Source organism: Moschus berezovskii, chromosome 15 (genome assembly GCF_049115385.1).
Source record: "Moschus berezovskii isolate FMDL1 chromosome 15, NW_MosBer_1.0, whole genome shotgun sequence".
NCBI lineage: Eukaryota > Metazoa > Chordata > Mammalia > Artiodactyla > Moschidae > Moschus > Moschus berezovskii.
Window position 1 is genome coordinate 74,840,934 of NC_142474.1, and position 16,343 is coordinate 74,857,276.

Genomic DNA, 16,343 nt, shown 5'->3' on the forward strand with positions numbered 1-16,343 from the left:
GCTGCAGCTTACTCATATTTGTAATTCTTTCCTTTCCAGAATCATTACAGCTAATGAGTTAATTGATGTTTGTAGAAGTGCTTAGTACAGTTGTCAGTAGGTGTAATTCTTGTAATTGCCTATTAAAATGTTAGAAAGTAGTATATTCTCAAGGAAAACCTTTTTGTACAAAATTTAGTCTAGTTATACAGATGGACATGAGTTTGAGTGAACTCTGGGAGTTGGTGATGGACAGGGAGGCCTGGCGTGCTGTGATTCATGGGGTCGCAAAGAGTCGGACACGACTGAGGAACTGATCTGAACTGAACTGAACTGAAGGCTCTTACTGTGAAGTAGCTATATAAGAGGTATCGGATGCAGTGTTTATAAACCTAGCAAGTGGTGGTGTTTATTGAGTTATAGTTGATTGACTATATTGTGTTAGTTTCAGTTGTACAGCACAGTGATTCAGATATGTATGTATATGTGTGTGTGTATTATATAAATGGGGCTTCCCTGCTGGCTTAGACTGTAAAGAATCTGTCTGCTGCAGGAGACCTGGGTTCAATCCTTGGGTTGGGAAGATCCCCTGGAGAAGGTGGAGAAGGCAGTGGCAACCCACTCCAGTACTCTCGCCTGGAAAATCCCATGGACAGAGGAACCTGGTAGACTGCAGTCCGTGGGGTCGCTAAGAGTCAGACACGACTGAACACCTTCTCTTGCACTTTTCACTTGCATGCATTGGAGAGGGAAATGGCACCCCACTCCAGTGTTCTTGCCTGGAGAATCCCAGGGATGGGGGAGCCTGGTGAGCTGCCGGCTATGGGGTTGCACAGAGTCGGACACGACTGAAGCAACTTAGCAACAGCAGCAGCAGATTGGAGAAGGAAATGTCTGCCCACTCCAGTATTCTTGCCTGGGAGATTCCATGGACAGAGGAGCCTATAGGCTATAGTCTATGGGGTCGCAAAGAGTCGGACATGATTGATTGACTAATACACATACACACTCAGTCACACACACACTCACACGTACACACATAATCCTTTTCAGATTCAAGAGGGAAAGGCTACCCACTCCAATATTGTGGCCTAGAGAATTCCATGGACTGCATAGTCCATGGCATAGCAAAGAGTCAGACAGACTGAACGACTATCACTTTCACTTTTTGTGCTTTTCATAAGTGGCCTTTATTGTATTGAAGAAATTTCTTTGCTATTTTATTGAATTTTTTAAAAATCATGAGTGGGTTTGAATTCTGTCAAGTGTTTTCTCTGCATAGTCTTACTTTTAATTCATACTTGATTGTTGGTAGAATTGAGCTTTGAATCCATTTGGTCCTAAGGTTTTAGCTTATGGGAGTTTTTTTTTTAAATTAATATTTAAATCTCCTTATTTGTTACTGGAGTGTTGAGTTTTTTCTATTTTTTCTTGTTTTCGTCTTGACAGGGTGTATGTTTCTCAGAATTTATCTATTTCTTCTAGGTTTTCCAACTTGTAGTTTTTCATCAATAATAATGGTCCCTTATGATTATGCTTCTTTACTTCTGAGGTATCTGTTGCAATGTCACTTTCCTCTCTGTGTGTATTTCAGTTTCCTCTCTTTCCTTCTTACCTTAGGTAAGGGTTTATTGATACTGTTTCTTTCGAAAAATGCACTTCCTGTTCGTGCACATGCACACTGGCACATGGGCAGTGTGTTTGGAGATGTTGCTTAGCAACGATCATTCTGGGATGAACGATTCCAAACCGTTGAGCTTCCCAGCTGGGAGGTTGTGGCGGGACGGCTCTGGCTTAACTGTAGCGCTTGTGTTGCGTTTAGGGGACTGTGCAGAGCCAAGGGGGAGGTGAGGTGTGTTTGGAGCCCATAGGCTCTGCGATGAAGAAGATTTGGGGCTACTGGAGGAAGAAGGACTTGTTGCCCTTCAGCTCCTCCATCATCCCGGGGACAGACAGAGGTCATCATGGAACCAACTTCAAGCCCGGGTACCACATCCGAGACAAGGACCTCGGAGAAATCCACAAAGCTGCCAGCGTAGGCAGCGTAGCCAAAACACACCAGGTTCTGTTGCTCGGAAAGAATGGCCTGAACGACAAGGACAAGATGAACAGGTAAGTGGGGAGGAAGGGCCTGGCAGGGGTCCCTCCTGTGAGTTTCCCCTCCAAGGCTCGCAGACACCTTTGTGGAATGCAGCGCCCCAGAGACTTGATAGGCTGCAAAAGCTTTAGCTGGTTTCGGACCCGCTTATAATTCCCCGTAGAGAGCACTTCAGTGGTCGTTTTAAATTTATTTAACTGAATGTCAGTAGTCACAGAACTGAAATAAAATATGAATAGCATCTTTGTTTCTTCTTCTTCCTCCTCCTCCTTTTCATTTGTCTTTATGCATGCGTTAACATGATGTACTCATGAGTAAGAGCTCTCAAGTTCTGTAGCCCTCAAGAAATCTGGAACTCCCTGGCTCTCACATTGTTTTTCTCATGTGATTGATGAAAACTCTTCTTCATGGATGGTCCATTGTGGATATTGGCAGTGGACAGATTTTTGAGGTTGTCAGCATCTTATTTTTAATGTACACATTTTTATACCATAATGTTATATATTATAGAAAACTGCATAGTGAGAAAAATAATCCCCATGACAGGCCAACTTCTGGGTTAAAAATTGTTCAGCTACAATTCAGTATCTGTTTTATATCAGTGTACACTTCTGTGTATATGTTCCTTGCTGAAGGACCTCAGAAGACAGCTTTGAAGTAGGAAGCTGGCTGTGTCTTTGAATAGGAAGACATTTTCTTAGGATATATGGTCTTTCCGTATTTAAACCAAATAAACATATTGTGGTTTTAAAGATTTTGGGTTACACATGCTGTCTTTAATTGTTGTGATGAAAATTGAAAGGTTTGTATAGTAGACAAGATTGAGATATCAAAATTCGCTGGATGACATTTTCTATCAGAAAAGATAAATTATGTGTAGATGGTGGAGAAATAACCTGGTAACTATTTAGAGAAAAGTAACTAGATTTTTATCTCACCAAAAAGTTTCAGATGGAGTATGGATCAAAAATTTTAAATACACAGGGTGAGAAAAGTACTAGAAGAAAACTGAAATTCCTATCTATACATTTTCTGTGTGCTGACAAAGACCTTCTTATTTTTTCTGGTTCTACTGTTTGTTAACCTTAATATTTTTTTTTAATTGGATGGTAATTGCTTTACCATGTTGTGTTCGTTTCTGCTGTACAACATCATAAATCAGTTGTAAGTATACATATATCCCACCCCAGAGACTTTCTAAGAATGATTTCAAAGGGAAGAATTCCTGAGTTTCCTGCGTTTGGGCACCAGAAAAAAAAAGAAATCTGAAAGTTGATTTAAGTGAAGTGAAGTCGCTCAGTCGTGTCCGACTCTTTGCGACCCCATGGACTGTAGCCTACCAGGCTCCTCCCTCCATGGGATTCTCCAGGCAAGAATACTGGAGTGGGTTGCCATTAGCAACCCCCCAAATTTAAAAATCTCTGTAGATCAAGCTATCTGTAGGGAAGTCGGATGAGCAGACAGGGCTTGTCTTTCTGGCACTAATAGGAATGCGGCGCAGATAAGAATAACTTGTCAATTTCAATTTAATTTTGAATTTTTTGTGAGGATTGGTACCCTGTGACAACTTTCAGCCTTTTCAGAAGTCAAGGGAATCTTGGGAATTTCCTGGCAGTCCAGTGGTTAAGACTCACTGCTCTGGGCCCAGGGTTCGCTCTCTGTTGAGGGAACTAAAATCCTGCAAGCTACAAGGATATATTGTCCATCATGGGGATTATAGCTCATATTTTACAGTCACTTTAATGCAGTCTAACCTTTCAAAATTGTGGGTCACTGTGTAATGCACCTGTATTATATCATAATGTATAACATACATCATCTCTAAAGCAACCTTAGACAAAAACACCTCATGGGAATTAGACCAACAGGAACAATGAGAAATGAACAGACAAAAATGCTACAGTTTATAGTTGTAAAGACTGTGAGTTTTAAATTATATTCCAATGTCAGAGACGTTAAAATGTGAGAAAATGAGCATATTAGAATCCTCAAAGTACAGTGTTGTCTCTAATCCTCAAAACAGGTCTGCAAAGGAGGTGTAATGTCCTTTGACTTCATTCAGATGTTGTCCTTGTGAGAGAGTAGGAACAGTAGTAAGTATGGTAACATAATCTAAGAGTTACTAGCTGTTACCTGTGCGAGGAGCCGTTCTGAACCCTGTGCATGGATCTCAGTGAGGCATCGCAGCGGTGTCCTGTGGGATAACTGCTACTCTCTCTCCATTTTGCTGATGAGGAAACTGAGGCACAGAGAGGCTGAGCGGCAGCTCCTGAGTGACAGAGTGAAAGTCAAGGTCAGACCCACGTCGAGCTGAGTCTCCAGGTCTCGCGCATTCCATTCAAGTAGACTGTTCTTTCATTACTGTGTAAGGGGAGCTAAAGCTAATATTTGCTGCTCTTTCTCCAGAAGAAAACGAAATCTTTGTTTAGAGGGAAGGGAGTACCATGCTGCTGAGTGTTTTCAATCACGTGAACAGTTGTTTGTTTTGGAACAGTTACACGGCAGTTTCCTGAAAACTGCTCTTGCTCTCGTAGGACGGCGCTCCACTTGGCCTGTGCCTGCGGCCATGCAGGGGTGGTAGCTTTCCTCCTGGAGAGAAAATGCCTGCTGAACCTCTGTGACGCTGAAAACAAGACCGCGCTGATGAAGGTATGGGGCAGCGAACCATATCCCCGTGAGGGGGATGTAAAGATTTAACTACTGAGACTAAGAATGAATTTATGTCATTGAAATATAGGGAACTGGTGAAGCTTGTGGACTGTCTACTTTGAATTCCTAGAATTTACACTCTCTTTCTTGGCACAACACTGACAGGCCGTAGAATGCCAAGAGGAGGAGTGTGCGACTCTTCTGCTGGAGCATGGTGCCGACCCGAATGTCGTGGACGTCTATGGCAACACCGCCCTCCACTATGCTGTCCTTTTCCAGAATGTCTCACTCGCAGCAAAGCTGTTTTCCTATGACGCCAATATAGAAGCCAGGAACCAGGTATAGCTCAACTAACTTTATTGACCAAATATTTGCAAAGCATTTTTTTAAACTAGATGTGTTTTATTGATAACAGTATGTAAATAGGTAGACTGAGTAGTGTCCAGCAGGCCCTGTTACCATGGAAACAACTCCAAAGCCAAGTCAGGGGTGGGTGGAAAACGTCAGAGCCCACAGAAAGGGCCAAGCTCTCTCTCTCAGCCACCCTTCTAGCCCCGAAGGAAGATTTTCCCACAGGAAAATCAGGGTGGGTTGTAGGCTCAAGTCCTACAAAAAATGAAGGCCTGGGGGGGGTGCAGTGACGTGGTGGGTGGCTGCTTCCAGGGGCTCAGGGAATGGGCGCAGCTGCTGGGGTAGGGATGGGGGTGGGAGGAAGGAGACCCAGCGCCCAGCAGGGGAAGCTGGGGCGGCGCAAGTGGGCTGGGGAGACAGCAGGCCTGCAGCCCTGAGCCCTCCAGGACCCCGGTTCTGAGATCCGGTCAATGGCTCAGGTCACGTGTGACACCCAGCGAGGGGCGGACACTTGTGCTGGTGACCACTTGGTTCGCCAGGGACACACCTCGGGTCTCCCATGCTCAGCCCTGGGGGGCTGCTCGGCGGGGTTGCAGCTGAGTGAGGGGAGCTGGTGATGGTGAAGCTGCCCCTCCTGCTCTTTCTCCTGCGGCTGCAGCCCCGCCAGGAGCTGCAGAGAGAGCGCCCCCACTCTCACAGGTGGGCTCAGTTTTCATTGTTTGGAAGCTCCAGCCTTCCCCGAGTGAAAATATTTTGAAAGCACTTGATTGTCTAAGATGTCACTTGAAAACACGATATTGCTCAAGAAGCATTAGAGAGTAAAGCGTTTTTTGTGTGTTTATGGCAGATATTTGTGACAACACTGCACTTGTTGAAGGTAAAACTTTTTCCAAGTATTTTTCCCTTACTGAAAAAAAATTTTTTTTTTTCTAATTAGTCTAAAATAACAGTAAAGCAAAATTTGCCTTGGAAATAGAATTTGTCTTAAAACTCAAACAAGCATTTGACAACATCATAGAAATCTTGCTGCTGTTAACACATTCCAATTTTATGAAAGAATGACTTATATAAAAGTGATTTCTCTCTCATTGCTCAAGGCTTCAGAGGCTAAAAGGAGAGGCAAAGGAGCAAGCAGGTGAAAAATGGAGATCAAGGTGGAATTTTGGCAGTTGGGATATGCCAAGAAGAGGGTTTTGTGTTTTTTTTTAACTTAGCCAATTTTTTAAAAAATTTATTTATTTTAATATTTATTTGGCTGTGCTAGGTCTTAGTTTCAGCGTGCAGGATCTAGTTCCCTACCAGGGATGGAACCCAGACCCCCTACACTGTGAGCACTGAGACCCAGCCACTGGACCACCACAGAAGTCCTGAGGTTTTGGTTTTTGTTTTTTTTCCCCCTTCGGTTTATATATTTTGGTAAGGTGCTTTTCAGTGTCAGGGATAATAGTTGTTATTTTGAGAAAGAGATTGAGTGAATTGGAGACTTGCCTAGGTATCAGTTTTAGGAAGACTGCCGAAATCAGATCAGCAGTGAAAAGGTAGTGATTACGTTGGAAAGAAGAGAGAAGAACAGGTATTTAACAGAAATATTATCCTATTCTGGCAGAAACACCCAGTTAGATAAGAGTCTCGGTTGAGTCTGCTCTCAATCTAGGTCTTGATAGAAAGTAAGGGGTTTATAAACAATGAGATCAGGTTGCCTTTTGTGTTTATTAGTCCCTGTTCTACCACTGTTTACCCAGGAAAATTTAATGCAGTTTTGATGACTCTTACCTCTTACATGTTCTTTTTTCTTCAAATCCTCAAGTAAGAGAAGGAATTGGCCATGTGGGTGAGAGATGAGACTGGAATGTTTGCTGCGCTAATTCTCAGCTAGATTGTGCTGGTGAAACCCACAATCACTTAGGAAAGCTTATAAAAAATTTATCAGCCCAGGCTGTTCCCTGAAGGTTTTGATGGAATAAATCGAGGAAGGCCTGGACGTGTGTCTTTAGAAATATTTCCATGAGATTCTGATACGATCCTTGGTGAAGAACTGTGGAGTGATTAAGTATAATTTCTAAGTGCACCTATCTCAAAAATAAGTAATCTATAGAAGAGTTGGAGTTTGATCAGTGCCAGCTACTTCCATCAGCTCCCTTCTTTGCAACAATATTAGCCTGACTTTTTCCTCTGCCTCTGTGATTGAGAAGTTAAAAGGAATATTTTTCGCAATGTCTATTGGCTTGAATGATATAGCTCCTTTTCCTTCCAACCACGCCAAGAGTCTTTAGAGATTTGGTCATGGCGAAGTTACTTCATCTGGAGTCTGACCCTTTAAGACTTTTGCACCTTCTGTTATCAACCAGGTCATTAGGTCAACAGATGTTTGTTACCAAACTGCAGTTTCCTGACTGCAGTAACAGTAATTCACGAGCCTTCATTTGGTGTCAGCAGGACAGACTCTTGCAGTGTGTCTGTTAGATTTGCTGAGCCCTGGCATAAGCAAGATGATAGCTTTAAAGATCAAAACCCATGAAGTTAGTACAGATGGGGATTGTTTTCATCATTTAGTTTCAGCAGTCTTAGGAACTCATTATCCATTTGGTTAATAATCTGGGCGAATTCTAGAAATAGATTGTAGTTTTAGCAAGCAGTGGAAACATTCTTCAAGTGGGAATTTCGAGTCTTGTTTTTTAAATTTATTTTAACAGAATTATGAGTCCAGAGCAACTTTTATTACATATTGACACCCACTTCTCTTGTGAAACACATGACACTAAGGAAAGGAAAGCTTTCACATAGAAATATTTGCTTTATACCCACCTGTTTGGAAACAGCAGAACGTAAAACCACAAGTGGGCTGCAGACCAAATGTGGTCCTTGGATATGTTTCGCTTACCTACCTCCACAAACTGAGTCAGCATTGAAAATTTAGCAATCTCATGCAGAGGTCTGCATCTCAGGCTTCTCAGAGAACTAAATCTGGTCCCCCCGAGCCCATTCTACTGTTTGGTCTGCATGTGGCGGCCTCCCCTTCTGTACGGGGCGTGTGTTCGCTGGTTTGCCAGCCTCACCTGGCTTTTTCACTTACTCAGGTCACCAGCTTTCCCTCCATAAGCATTTGAGTTTCCAATTCTTGTTTTATAGTTTATTTTGATAACTTTTTCAAGGTTTTAAAGACAGTCTAGTTAATCTATAATGGATTTCATATTTTAAAAGAATCTCTTAAGGATGGGATTGAATTTTTCAAATTAGAATTTTTAAGTTGGTTGTGGCAGTTTCACACTGAATGAGTCTCCCAAACACAGAGGATTATGAGAGCGCGCAGGGAGAGGTCACGGAAGAGCAACTCCCCAAGAAAACGCCGAGTGCGTGTTTATTGGTAGCTCACCTCGTAATCTTTAATGAAGAGCAGTAAAGCAAGACAGAGACCAGAACTCTGGGATTAAGGCAGCTTCCTCATGGAGGTCTGGAGGTAATCACATGAGAGTCCTCAAGAAAGGCCTTTGAAGATAAGCGGTGTTGTTCTGCGTCAGAACGGCATCTAACTAATGATGACCCCTCAGTTTAACTTTAAGGGCGGGGGAAGGAACAAGCGAGGGAGAACGAGTAAGATTAAATTTCAGGAGACTTTGCTGAGAAAGCCGAAAAACACGGTGCCCACAGTTGGTGTTTTGGAAGAAAACAAACCAAAACCACTTGTCTCTTTGCATGTTCATGTAGAGGATAATATTCCCATTGTAATGTCTGTAAACCTCATGAGGTTACTCTTGGTCATCCTTGGACAGGTTATGCATGCTACAGGTAATATTATATATTCCTGCCTCAGCATTGCTCCTAAAATATGCAGTTGATTCAGTAGCTAATTGATTCTCTCTGGAGGAGTGTTGAGACTAGTAATAGAGCAAGTAAATACTACAATATCCCTGATAAATACTATGAGAGAAGGAAAGATCCTTGGAACCAGTAAATGTTGAAAGTGATTTTTGAGAATGACTCTGTGGTTCATCTTTGGAAGAGGTAGAGGAGGAGCATCTCATTATTTATTTTTTCAAAAGACGTATTTGGCTGCACTGGGTCTAGTTGTGGCACATGGGATCTTTAGTTTCGGCACGTGGGATTTAGTTCCTTGCCCCGGGATGGAACCTGGACCCCCTGCCTTGGGAGCTCAAGTCTTAGCCCCTGGACCCCCATGGAAGGCCAGGAGGAGGAGCATCTCGAGGAGATAGAAGGCGCCCCGGGGGATGAGGAGGAAGGGCTCCCTTTTATTTACTTTCTGAATTGTATGTTTAAGGTCAGAGAATCTGTTGCATGATTTTCAGTTCAGCTTAGAAATAGGTTAACTGTGTACATTAGAAATGGTTTTTCCCGTTTTACAGGATGACCTCACACCACTCTTACTTGGCATAAGGGAAAGGAAACAGCAAATAGTGGAATTTTTAGTAAAGAAAGAAGCAGATATACATGCGGTTGATAAGATGAAAAGGTACAGTTGTTCTTTTTCTTTTTAAAAACCTTAGTGCTGTTCTCTGGTGCTAACATCAAGATTAAATTAATAAGAGGTTTCATTTGTGATCAACACTTCCTCAGTTAGGTAGAAAATCAATTATTCTGACTGGGAATCGTGAAAAACTATGTAGCAGAAATATATAGCAGGATTCATATTCCTTTTTAATATTGAGTGATGTCGTATGCAACCTGTTCCTGTTTCTGGTTGATCTTGGAGTAGCTGAGGGATTTCATACTAGTTTCGTTAGCTTTATAAAATACGGATTCTGCTTTTTAGTTTACCTTATGACAGTATCGAATTTCTTAATTCTTTTATAATGATTGTTAAACCTCTACTTCGTATCTGTTTTTCCTTAAAAGATGCATACTCAACATAAAGGACTTGATTTTGTCTTTTGGGGTGACTCTTTGCTCTCAGTTACTTTCTTTGAAAAATACTGATGTCATTAGATTGCAGAAGAGTCCTTCACAGTTTAGTGACTAAACAGCAACAAAACAGTGATTAGTAATCACTGTCCCCAGATACTGTGGGCTCATCAGTTTTTATCCTTTTTCATCTCTAGTACATTTTGATGTTTTCATTTTCAATGAATGTAGAAGGAAGAATGATAGGTTTAATTGGATAAACCGTTCCTTTAACAAAGATAAGTCAGAGGTGGATGATGCAGATGAAAATGATGGGCTTTAGATTCAGACTGGGTTCAACTCCTAGCTTTCCTACCTGTTAGGGTTATGACCTTGTGCACATAACTCATCATCAGCAAATAAGTTTCCTGATACAAAAAGGCAAATAGTAACGCATCCTTCAAAAGTGGCTGTGTGTATATATAGTATTTCCTTTAGTGAAGAGCACATGCGTGTCAACATCATTAAGTGCCACGGTGACTATTTTGATTTCCATTATTGTTAATATTTTTGTTTTAAGCCTGCAAATAGCCTTTGCTTAACCCAACCTCTAGCTGACTTTGAAGTATAATATATCAGACTAAGGAGGAAACGGGGGATTCGTCCCCTTAAATACTCACCTGCCTCAGATAAGCGACCTCAGCATAGTTTCTCGTCCATCAAGGACTTTGTTATTATTTTTTAAAAGCATTTATTTATTAGACTGCGTGGGGTCTTAGCTGTGGGAACTCTCAGTTATGGCATGTGGGATGAAGTTCCCTGTCCAGGGATGGAACCTGGGCCCCCTGCATTGGGAGCCTGGAGTCGTAGCCCCTAGTCCACCAGGGGAGTCCTCATCGGGGACTTTTGAAATAGTTAAGTGCTGCTACGTGCCATCCCAGTGGGACAGGAGGCTTCTTTTCCATCCCTTCATTTTAGCCTTGGAAGTAATTTACAAGGATGTGTACACTTGAACATGTAAATGGTCCGCTCTTCATGGAAGGGCAAGATGTTGACTTGGTAAAGCGTATCAAATGAGCTGTTTCTGGAAGTTAACTTCCTGAGGGTGACGTCATCTCTCTGTTGTTTTAGAACCGCCCTCATGCTTGCTGTCAATTATGAATGTATGGATGTAGTCAGTCTTCTCCTTCAGCGAGGTGCTGACATCTTTTCTCAAGATGTCTTTGGACGGACCGCAGAAGAATATGCTGTTATTAGTGGTTTTAAAATGTAAGTGTTCACATTAAAATGCCAGTTCTCACTAAACTGCAGCCAAAAAGAATTTTAACTGTGACTTGTTCCATGACCAGTGAGAGTTGTCTGTTTGGTGCAGGCAGCTTCTATCCTGTGGGGGCACCTTTCCTTAGGTCATAGGTTCCCCGTCATCCTTCCCAGAGTAGTGGGTGTCAGCTTGCCTGAGATTCCATAGTTACAGTTGGCCCCCTCCTGGGATCTGTTTCCTGTAATAATGAAAATCTTCCAAAGGATTTATCTGCCTCAACCGTAAATGTTTTCTGAGTCTGCCCCATTCACCAGAAATCCTTAAATCTCACGTAAGTTAGTTCAGGGAGGAATTTAGAGAGGTAAGCCCTGCCTAGGACTTGCCAGCATCCACTGTAAGAGTAGGGTTATGTCTTCCACGTGAATCGGAGATGCACATGGAGATTAAGCATCACTGTCAGAAAGATCTGCTGGTTGAGAGTTTGAGTAGGTGGAGAAGGGTGAGTAGTGGTCCAGGCCAGGTCTTGATTGTGATTCGTTTTCTGCGCTTGGTGTAATTAGCTGCAATAAGGGGGGATAATTATGTTCTCTAGTGTAGTGAGTTCATATCTTATAAATAAATTTAGGTACCAATTATATAAGGGCTGAGATTCCCTTAACAACAAACCACAAAGAACAACTAGTCACTGTAATTAGTCACAGTTTCCTGCAACCCTTGAATGCTAAACATGGAAGAAAACAGACATTGGTTTTGTTTGGGATTTCAAAGTAGTTCTAGCAATAAAGTTCAAGAACAAATTATTCCATTCTTTGGCTGTCTCTGCAAGCATTTGGGGATATATTGCCTCATTCAGTCCTCTTAATCCCCTTGTGAAATAAGGCAGTAGGATCCCGGTTGTGCAGAGGAAGACTCTGAACTCGAGAGAAGCAGCTTCTCCAGGAACACAGAGCAGCTGGTTGCAGAGCGGGGCTTTGCGAGTCTGAAAGGGTGTTCGTGCGCCAAGCCAAAGCCAGTGAATCCACTGAGCTGTATCGCCCTCAGTGCACGACTGCTGCCTCTGCCTTTCCTTCCTCCTCTAAATCCATGCTGAGTGAAACGCTGTAGAACTTAGAAACGTGAAATGTAGGGCACAGTTGTAGTTTTGACATTATCGCTGACATTGTCTATCTGAAATAATCTAAGAATTTAACATATATTTGGTAGTTGTTTTTCATATTAGTGTTAAAATATTATTTATCACATTTTTAACACATAGCATTTGCAAACTCATCTCTGAATATAAAGAAAAGAGGCCTAAAACTCCTCCCGAAAAGAGCAACCCAGGTACGTCATCTGATAATAATGAATTACTCTTGATGATTCTACCATAGATAAAGTAGGAGTGAGGAAGTTTCAATAATGAAAGAACTATGATAAAATTAGTGTAAACTGCATGTGTGTTTTATTTTTAAATTAATTTCTTAATAGTCTAGTATTCAGAATTGTTAAAGAAGTTAATTGTAGGTAATTTAACATCAGAGACAGTATTGTCTGGAAAGAATTCCATGTTTTTAATCACGGCCCCTAAAATCCTGTGTTAGATTTTGGTGTAAATGAGAAAAAGTGGTTGTTAGTATGATATATAGTTCGTCTATAATCATATTTTAGCAAATTGGACTTCTTATAAAAGTGGAACTTTAATTTTTATAAATAGTTTGCATTTAGTGAATGAGTAGTTATTAGTTACTGTTTAGTGATTAGTCTCACTAAAAAAGTTACCATAGTTTAAACTGGGAACCTCACTCAACAATCCCTTCCTGGTAGGATAAGAAATGATAAACAATAAGAACTGCCATGCTGAGCCAGTGTGCAGCGTAGCAGGAAGAGATTACTTTCGAAAGATACCTTCCAATACTACAGATCAGAAAAGCAATGCCTAGTTGAGAAGCACCGGTTATTTTGCCTGTTGTTCCAACAAGGTCTCTGTTACCAACTTTATTCCTCACAGATCCAGAAAGAGTGAAATAGGTTGACTTTATTAGACCCAGATGTTTTCTTCTGTGTGTTGGATAGCTGTCATGATAGTATAGTTTTGTAAGAACAACATGTTCTGTTGCCGTTATTTAAAAGAGTATCATAATAGATTTTCAAATAGATCAACTTGGGACTCTGCAGATTCTAGTAAAAGAGTGCAAACACTTCACATCAGCAAAAACACCACTATGTCCGCTCGATGTGGCATCCAGCACATTGTACGAGGTGTCTGAGAACACCTTTCAACTTCGTAGACCTCTGTCTAATCAAAGGGCGCTTCCCAGGGGGCTCAGTAGCAAAGAATCTGCCTGCCAGTGCCTGAGATACTGGTTTGATCCCTGGATCGGGAAGATCCCCTGGAGAAGGAAGCGGCAACCCACGCCAGTATTCTTGCCTGGGGAATCGAATGGACGGAAGAGCCGGGTGAGCTGCATGACATTCGGAAAGAGGGCCAGGAAGACTTTGTTTCCTGTGTTTTACCACGCTCTGAAGTTCAGCGCCTGTAGACCAGGCTTCCTTGTGATAGGGCGTTTTCATCCCGAACTGAGGAGCCAGAGAATTTGTGTCATGTCCCAGCAAGACACCTGCAGGCTCTGTTCTCTGCTCAGGGAATGGGAGTCCAGAAACACTGTGCTGTTCACGTGTGCCCTTGTCAGCTGACAGTGCTGATTCTAATGGTGTCGTGTCATTTTCTGTCCGTCTCCTGGAGTTTGGTTAGGGTTATGGTCATTGTCCACAGCAGGTCTGTCCTCTGTTTTTCGGTTCTACATTTGATGACTGTAAAGGAGAGGAATGGTTCTTAGGCATTCATGGCCCATGAGTGTAGTACAATCAGGATTCCCTCTAGTGTGGGCTCCAGGCGTGGTCCTAAAGGAATACTTTTAAACACAACATCAGTCTTGAGGTTTTAATGGTCTGTATGTTTCTTTTGTTGATTTAAAATGTGTCTTACTTTTTTCTTTAATAGTGGATAAGTGTTCTGAAGAAGACTCTTTAAGCAGGTAGGATTTGACAGATTTTTAAAAATTGCATGTGTTACTAAGAGAACACGCAGAGAAGAGAAGCTGATGTTTGCTGAGTGTTCTACCCTGGGTTAGAGACTGCATTATGTGCTTAACATTTATGACCTCATAGAGTCATCAGAGCAGCTTTGGAAAGTAACTGTGTCCTACTTTTACTTAATTAGGCAACTGTGGTTCGGGGAGGTTGATGAATTGACCCATGATTCCATGGTTAAAATGAGTTGACCTGTGATTTGGCAGCTGGCCTGCCTGGCTGCAACATCCACGCTCGTGTCCCTCAGCAGAGACTGAGAAGTACCCGTGCAGCATATCAGTGAAACATATAAATTAGTTCTTTGACTTGTGTCCATTTTAAGTTTCAGACATTGTGGGGAACTCCTGTACTCCCTCTACAGTAAAGGGGAGGAATGGGGCCTTCTCCATAAGTGATTTCCCTGCTGAAGGACCAAGACTGCCATTCTTGATGGACGCAGAATAGTCTCTGAACCAGGGACAGACAATGGAGAAGGAGCAGCATATCCTCCTGCTTTAAGTCATCAGGTTTATTCCACTTTGGGCAAACAAAAGTTATGTCAGTCCATCAATTAGATTTTCAATTCAGCTGTTAGGACTTGGTGAAAACATACTATTTTCAGGCTCTGCCAATATATTGGCTGTCAGTCTTTGTTATGGAAACTAAGAATGAGTCTTATCTAGATATGTCCTAGGCTGGGAGAGATGGAAGCAGAAATAGGTAACTAAAATCTGTTTTGGAGACTTCTCTGGGGGTGCAGTGATTAAGATGGTTAATAAGACTTCTCCTTCCAATGCAGGTGGTGTGGGTTCAATCTCTGGTCGGTGGAGCTGAGATCCCACATGCCTTGGGGTCAAAAAGCCAAAACATAAAACAGAAGCAACATGGCAAGAAATTCAATAAAGACTTTAAAAATGGTCCACATCAAAATATCGTTTTAAAAAAATGTTTTAAAACAGGCCAAATTTTAATTGAGAAACTTTGTTTACTACATAGATAGCCAATCTTGCTTTTTTTGTTGTTGTTGTTTTTCGTTTAAAGAAATGAACTCACTCATTTTTGTTGTATGTTTTTGCTCTAAAGGTTTTCCAACAAACCTGGTGTTGATTCATGGCTTACATCAGATGATAAAGTCTTAGATTTTGAAACCAAGGTAAAGTGCACTCTTGTGAAGTTAGTTTTCGTGCTCTGAATTTAGTTTCATATAGTATTTACTCTTAAATTCAGCAGTGGTGTCCGTCTTCCTGTTTTATGTTTGTAATGGAAAGTCCTTCAGAGCAAACTATTTTATAAACATATGACGAGTTGACTTTTTTAATTTTTAACTTTGGTAAATACTGAAGGTGGGGTGAAGAAAACAATGGGCTGGAAAATATAGAGTGACAGGAAAATAGTATTGGGAAGGGTTTTCCCACAATAAAGGAAATAGGAATTTTGGTCAAGGATAAAGAGTCTTCCTGTAAATTTTAAACCATAAGGACATGACTTTTGCAGTACTCATAATGATATCTTTAGTGGATATAATTACTTATTTTAATAATCATGGAATCTTCCTGGAGCCTTTCAGTTCCAAAACTATATAGCATATATCATCTAGTTTCCCCCTTCTACCCGCCATCCCTGGACTTTATTTTGGTTTCTTAGAGTTGTTAGGAGGGCCTTTTTTTTTTTTCTTTCTTTCTCTGTTTCTGTCTTGGCTCTACATTAAGACTAAAATAAAAGTTGAAATTATGGAGATTTAGAAATTTAAATTCTGTTTCTGCAAAATCCATATTATAAAGGGATTCCACTGTGTTTTCTCAAGCATTCTATTAAGAGTATATTCACGACTCTTCATCTCATTGAAGAATACGTGTTTGCCTAAAATAATCACCAGCTATAGAAGCAGCTTCTCTTGTGGCTCAGACAGTAAAGAATCTGCCTACAATGCGGGAGACCCGGGTTCAATCCCTGGGTTGGGAAGATCCCCTGGAGAAGGAAACAGCTACCCACTGCAGTATTCTGGCCAGGAGAATGACATGGACCGTATAGTCCATGGCATTGCAAATAGTCGGACACGACTGAGTGACTTTCACGTCATAAAAGCAGAGACTTTTAGTAACCATAAGATAAAACTTACAA

At 41.5% G+C, this 16,343-nt stretch overlaps 1 protein-coding gene across 13 annotated transcripts in view; it reads left to right on the plus strand.

Moving 5' to 3' along the window:
• The first annotated feature begins 1,496 nt into the window (after nucleotides 1-1,496).
• Nucleotides 1,497-16,343, plus strand: part of LOC129556582 (ankyrin repeat domain-containing protein 26-like) — a 99,895-nt gene continuing 85,048 nt past the window's right edge. For 6 of the 13 annotated variants that reach the window (XM_088844247.1, XM_088844252.1, XM_088844246.1 and 3 more), the window contains exons 1-8: nucleotides 1,501-2,091; nucleotides 4,612-4,726; nucleotides 4,892-5,065; nucleotides 9,439-9,545; nucleotides 11,045-11,182; nucleotides 12,430-12,497; nucleotides 14,155-14,188; nucleotides 15,306-15,375. In XM_088844247.1, the coding sequence (XP_088700373.1) occupies nucleotides 1,859-2,091; nucleotides 4,612-4,726; nucleotides 4,892-5,065; nucleotides 9,439-9,545; nucleotides 11,045-11,182; nucleotides 12,430-12,497; nucleotides 14,155-14,188; nucleotides 15,306-15,375 (939 nt within the window). In that variant the 5' untranslated portion in view covers nucleotides 1,501-1,858. Of the gene's footprint in view, nucleotides 2,092-4,611; nucleotides 4,727-4,891; nucleotides 5,066-9,438; nucleotides 9,546-11,044; nucleotides 11,183-12,429; nucleotides 12,498-14,154; nucleotides 14,189-15,305; nucleotides 15,376-16,343 lie in introns of those variants that run through there. The other 7 variants (XM_088844244.1, XM_088844245.1, XM_088844253.1 and 4 more) reach the window with 3 other exon arrangements.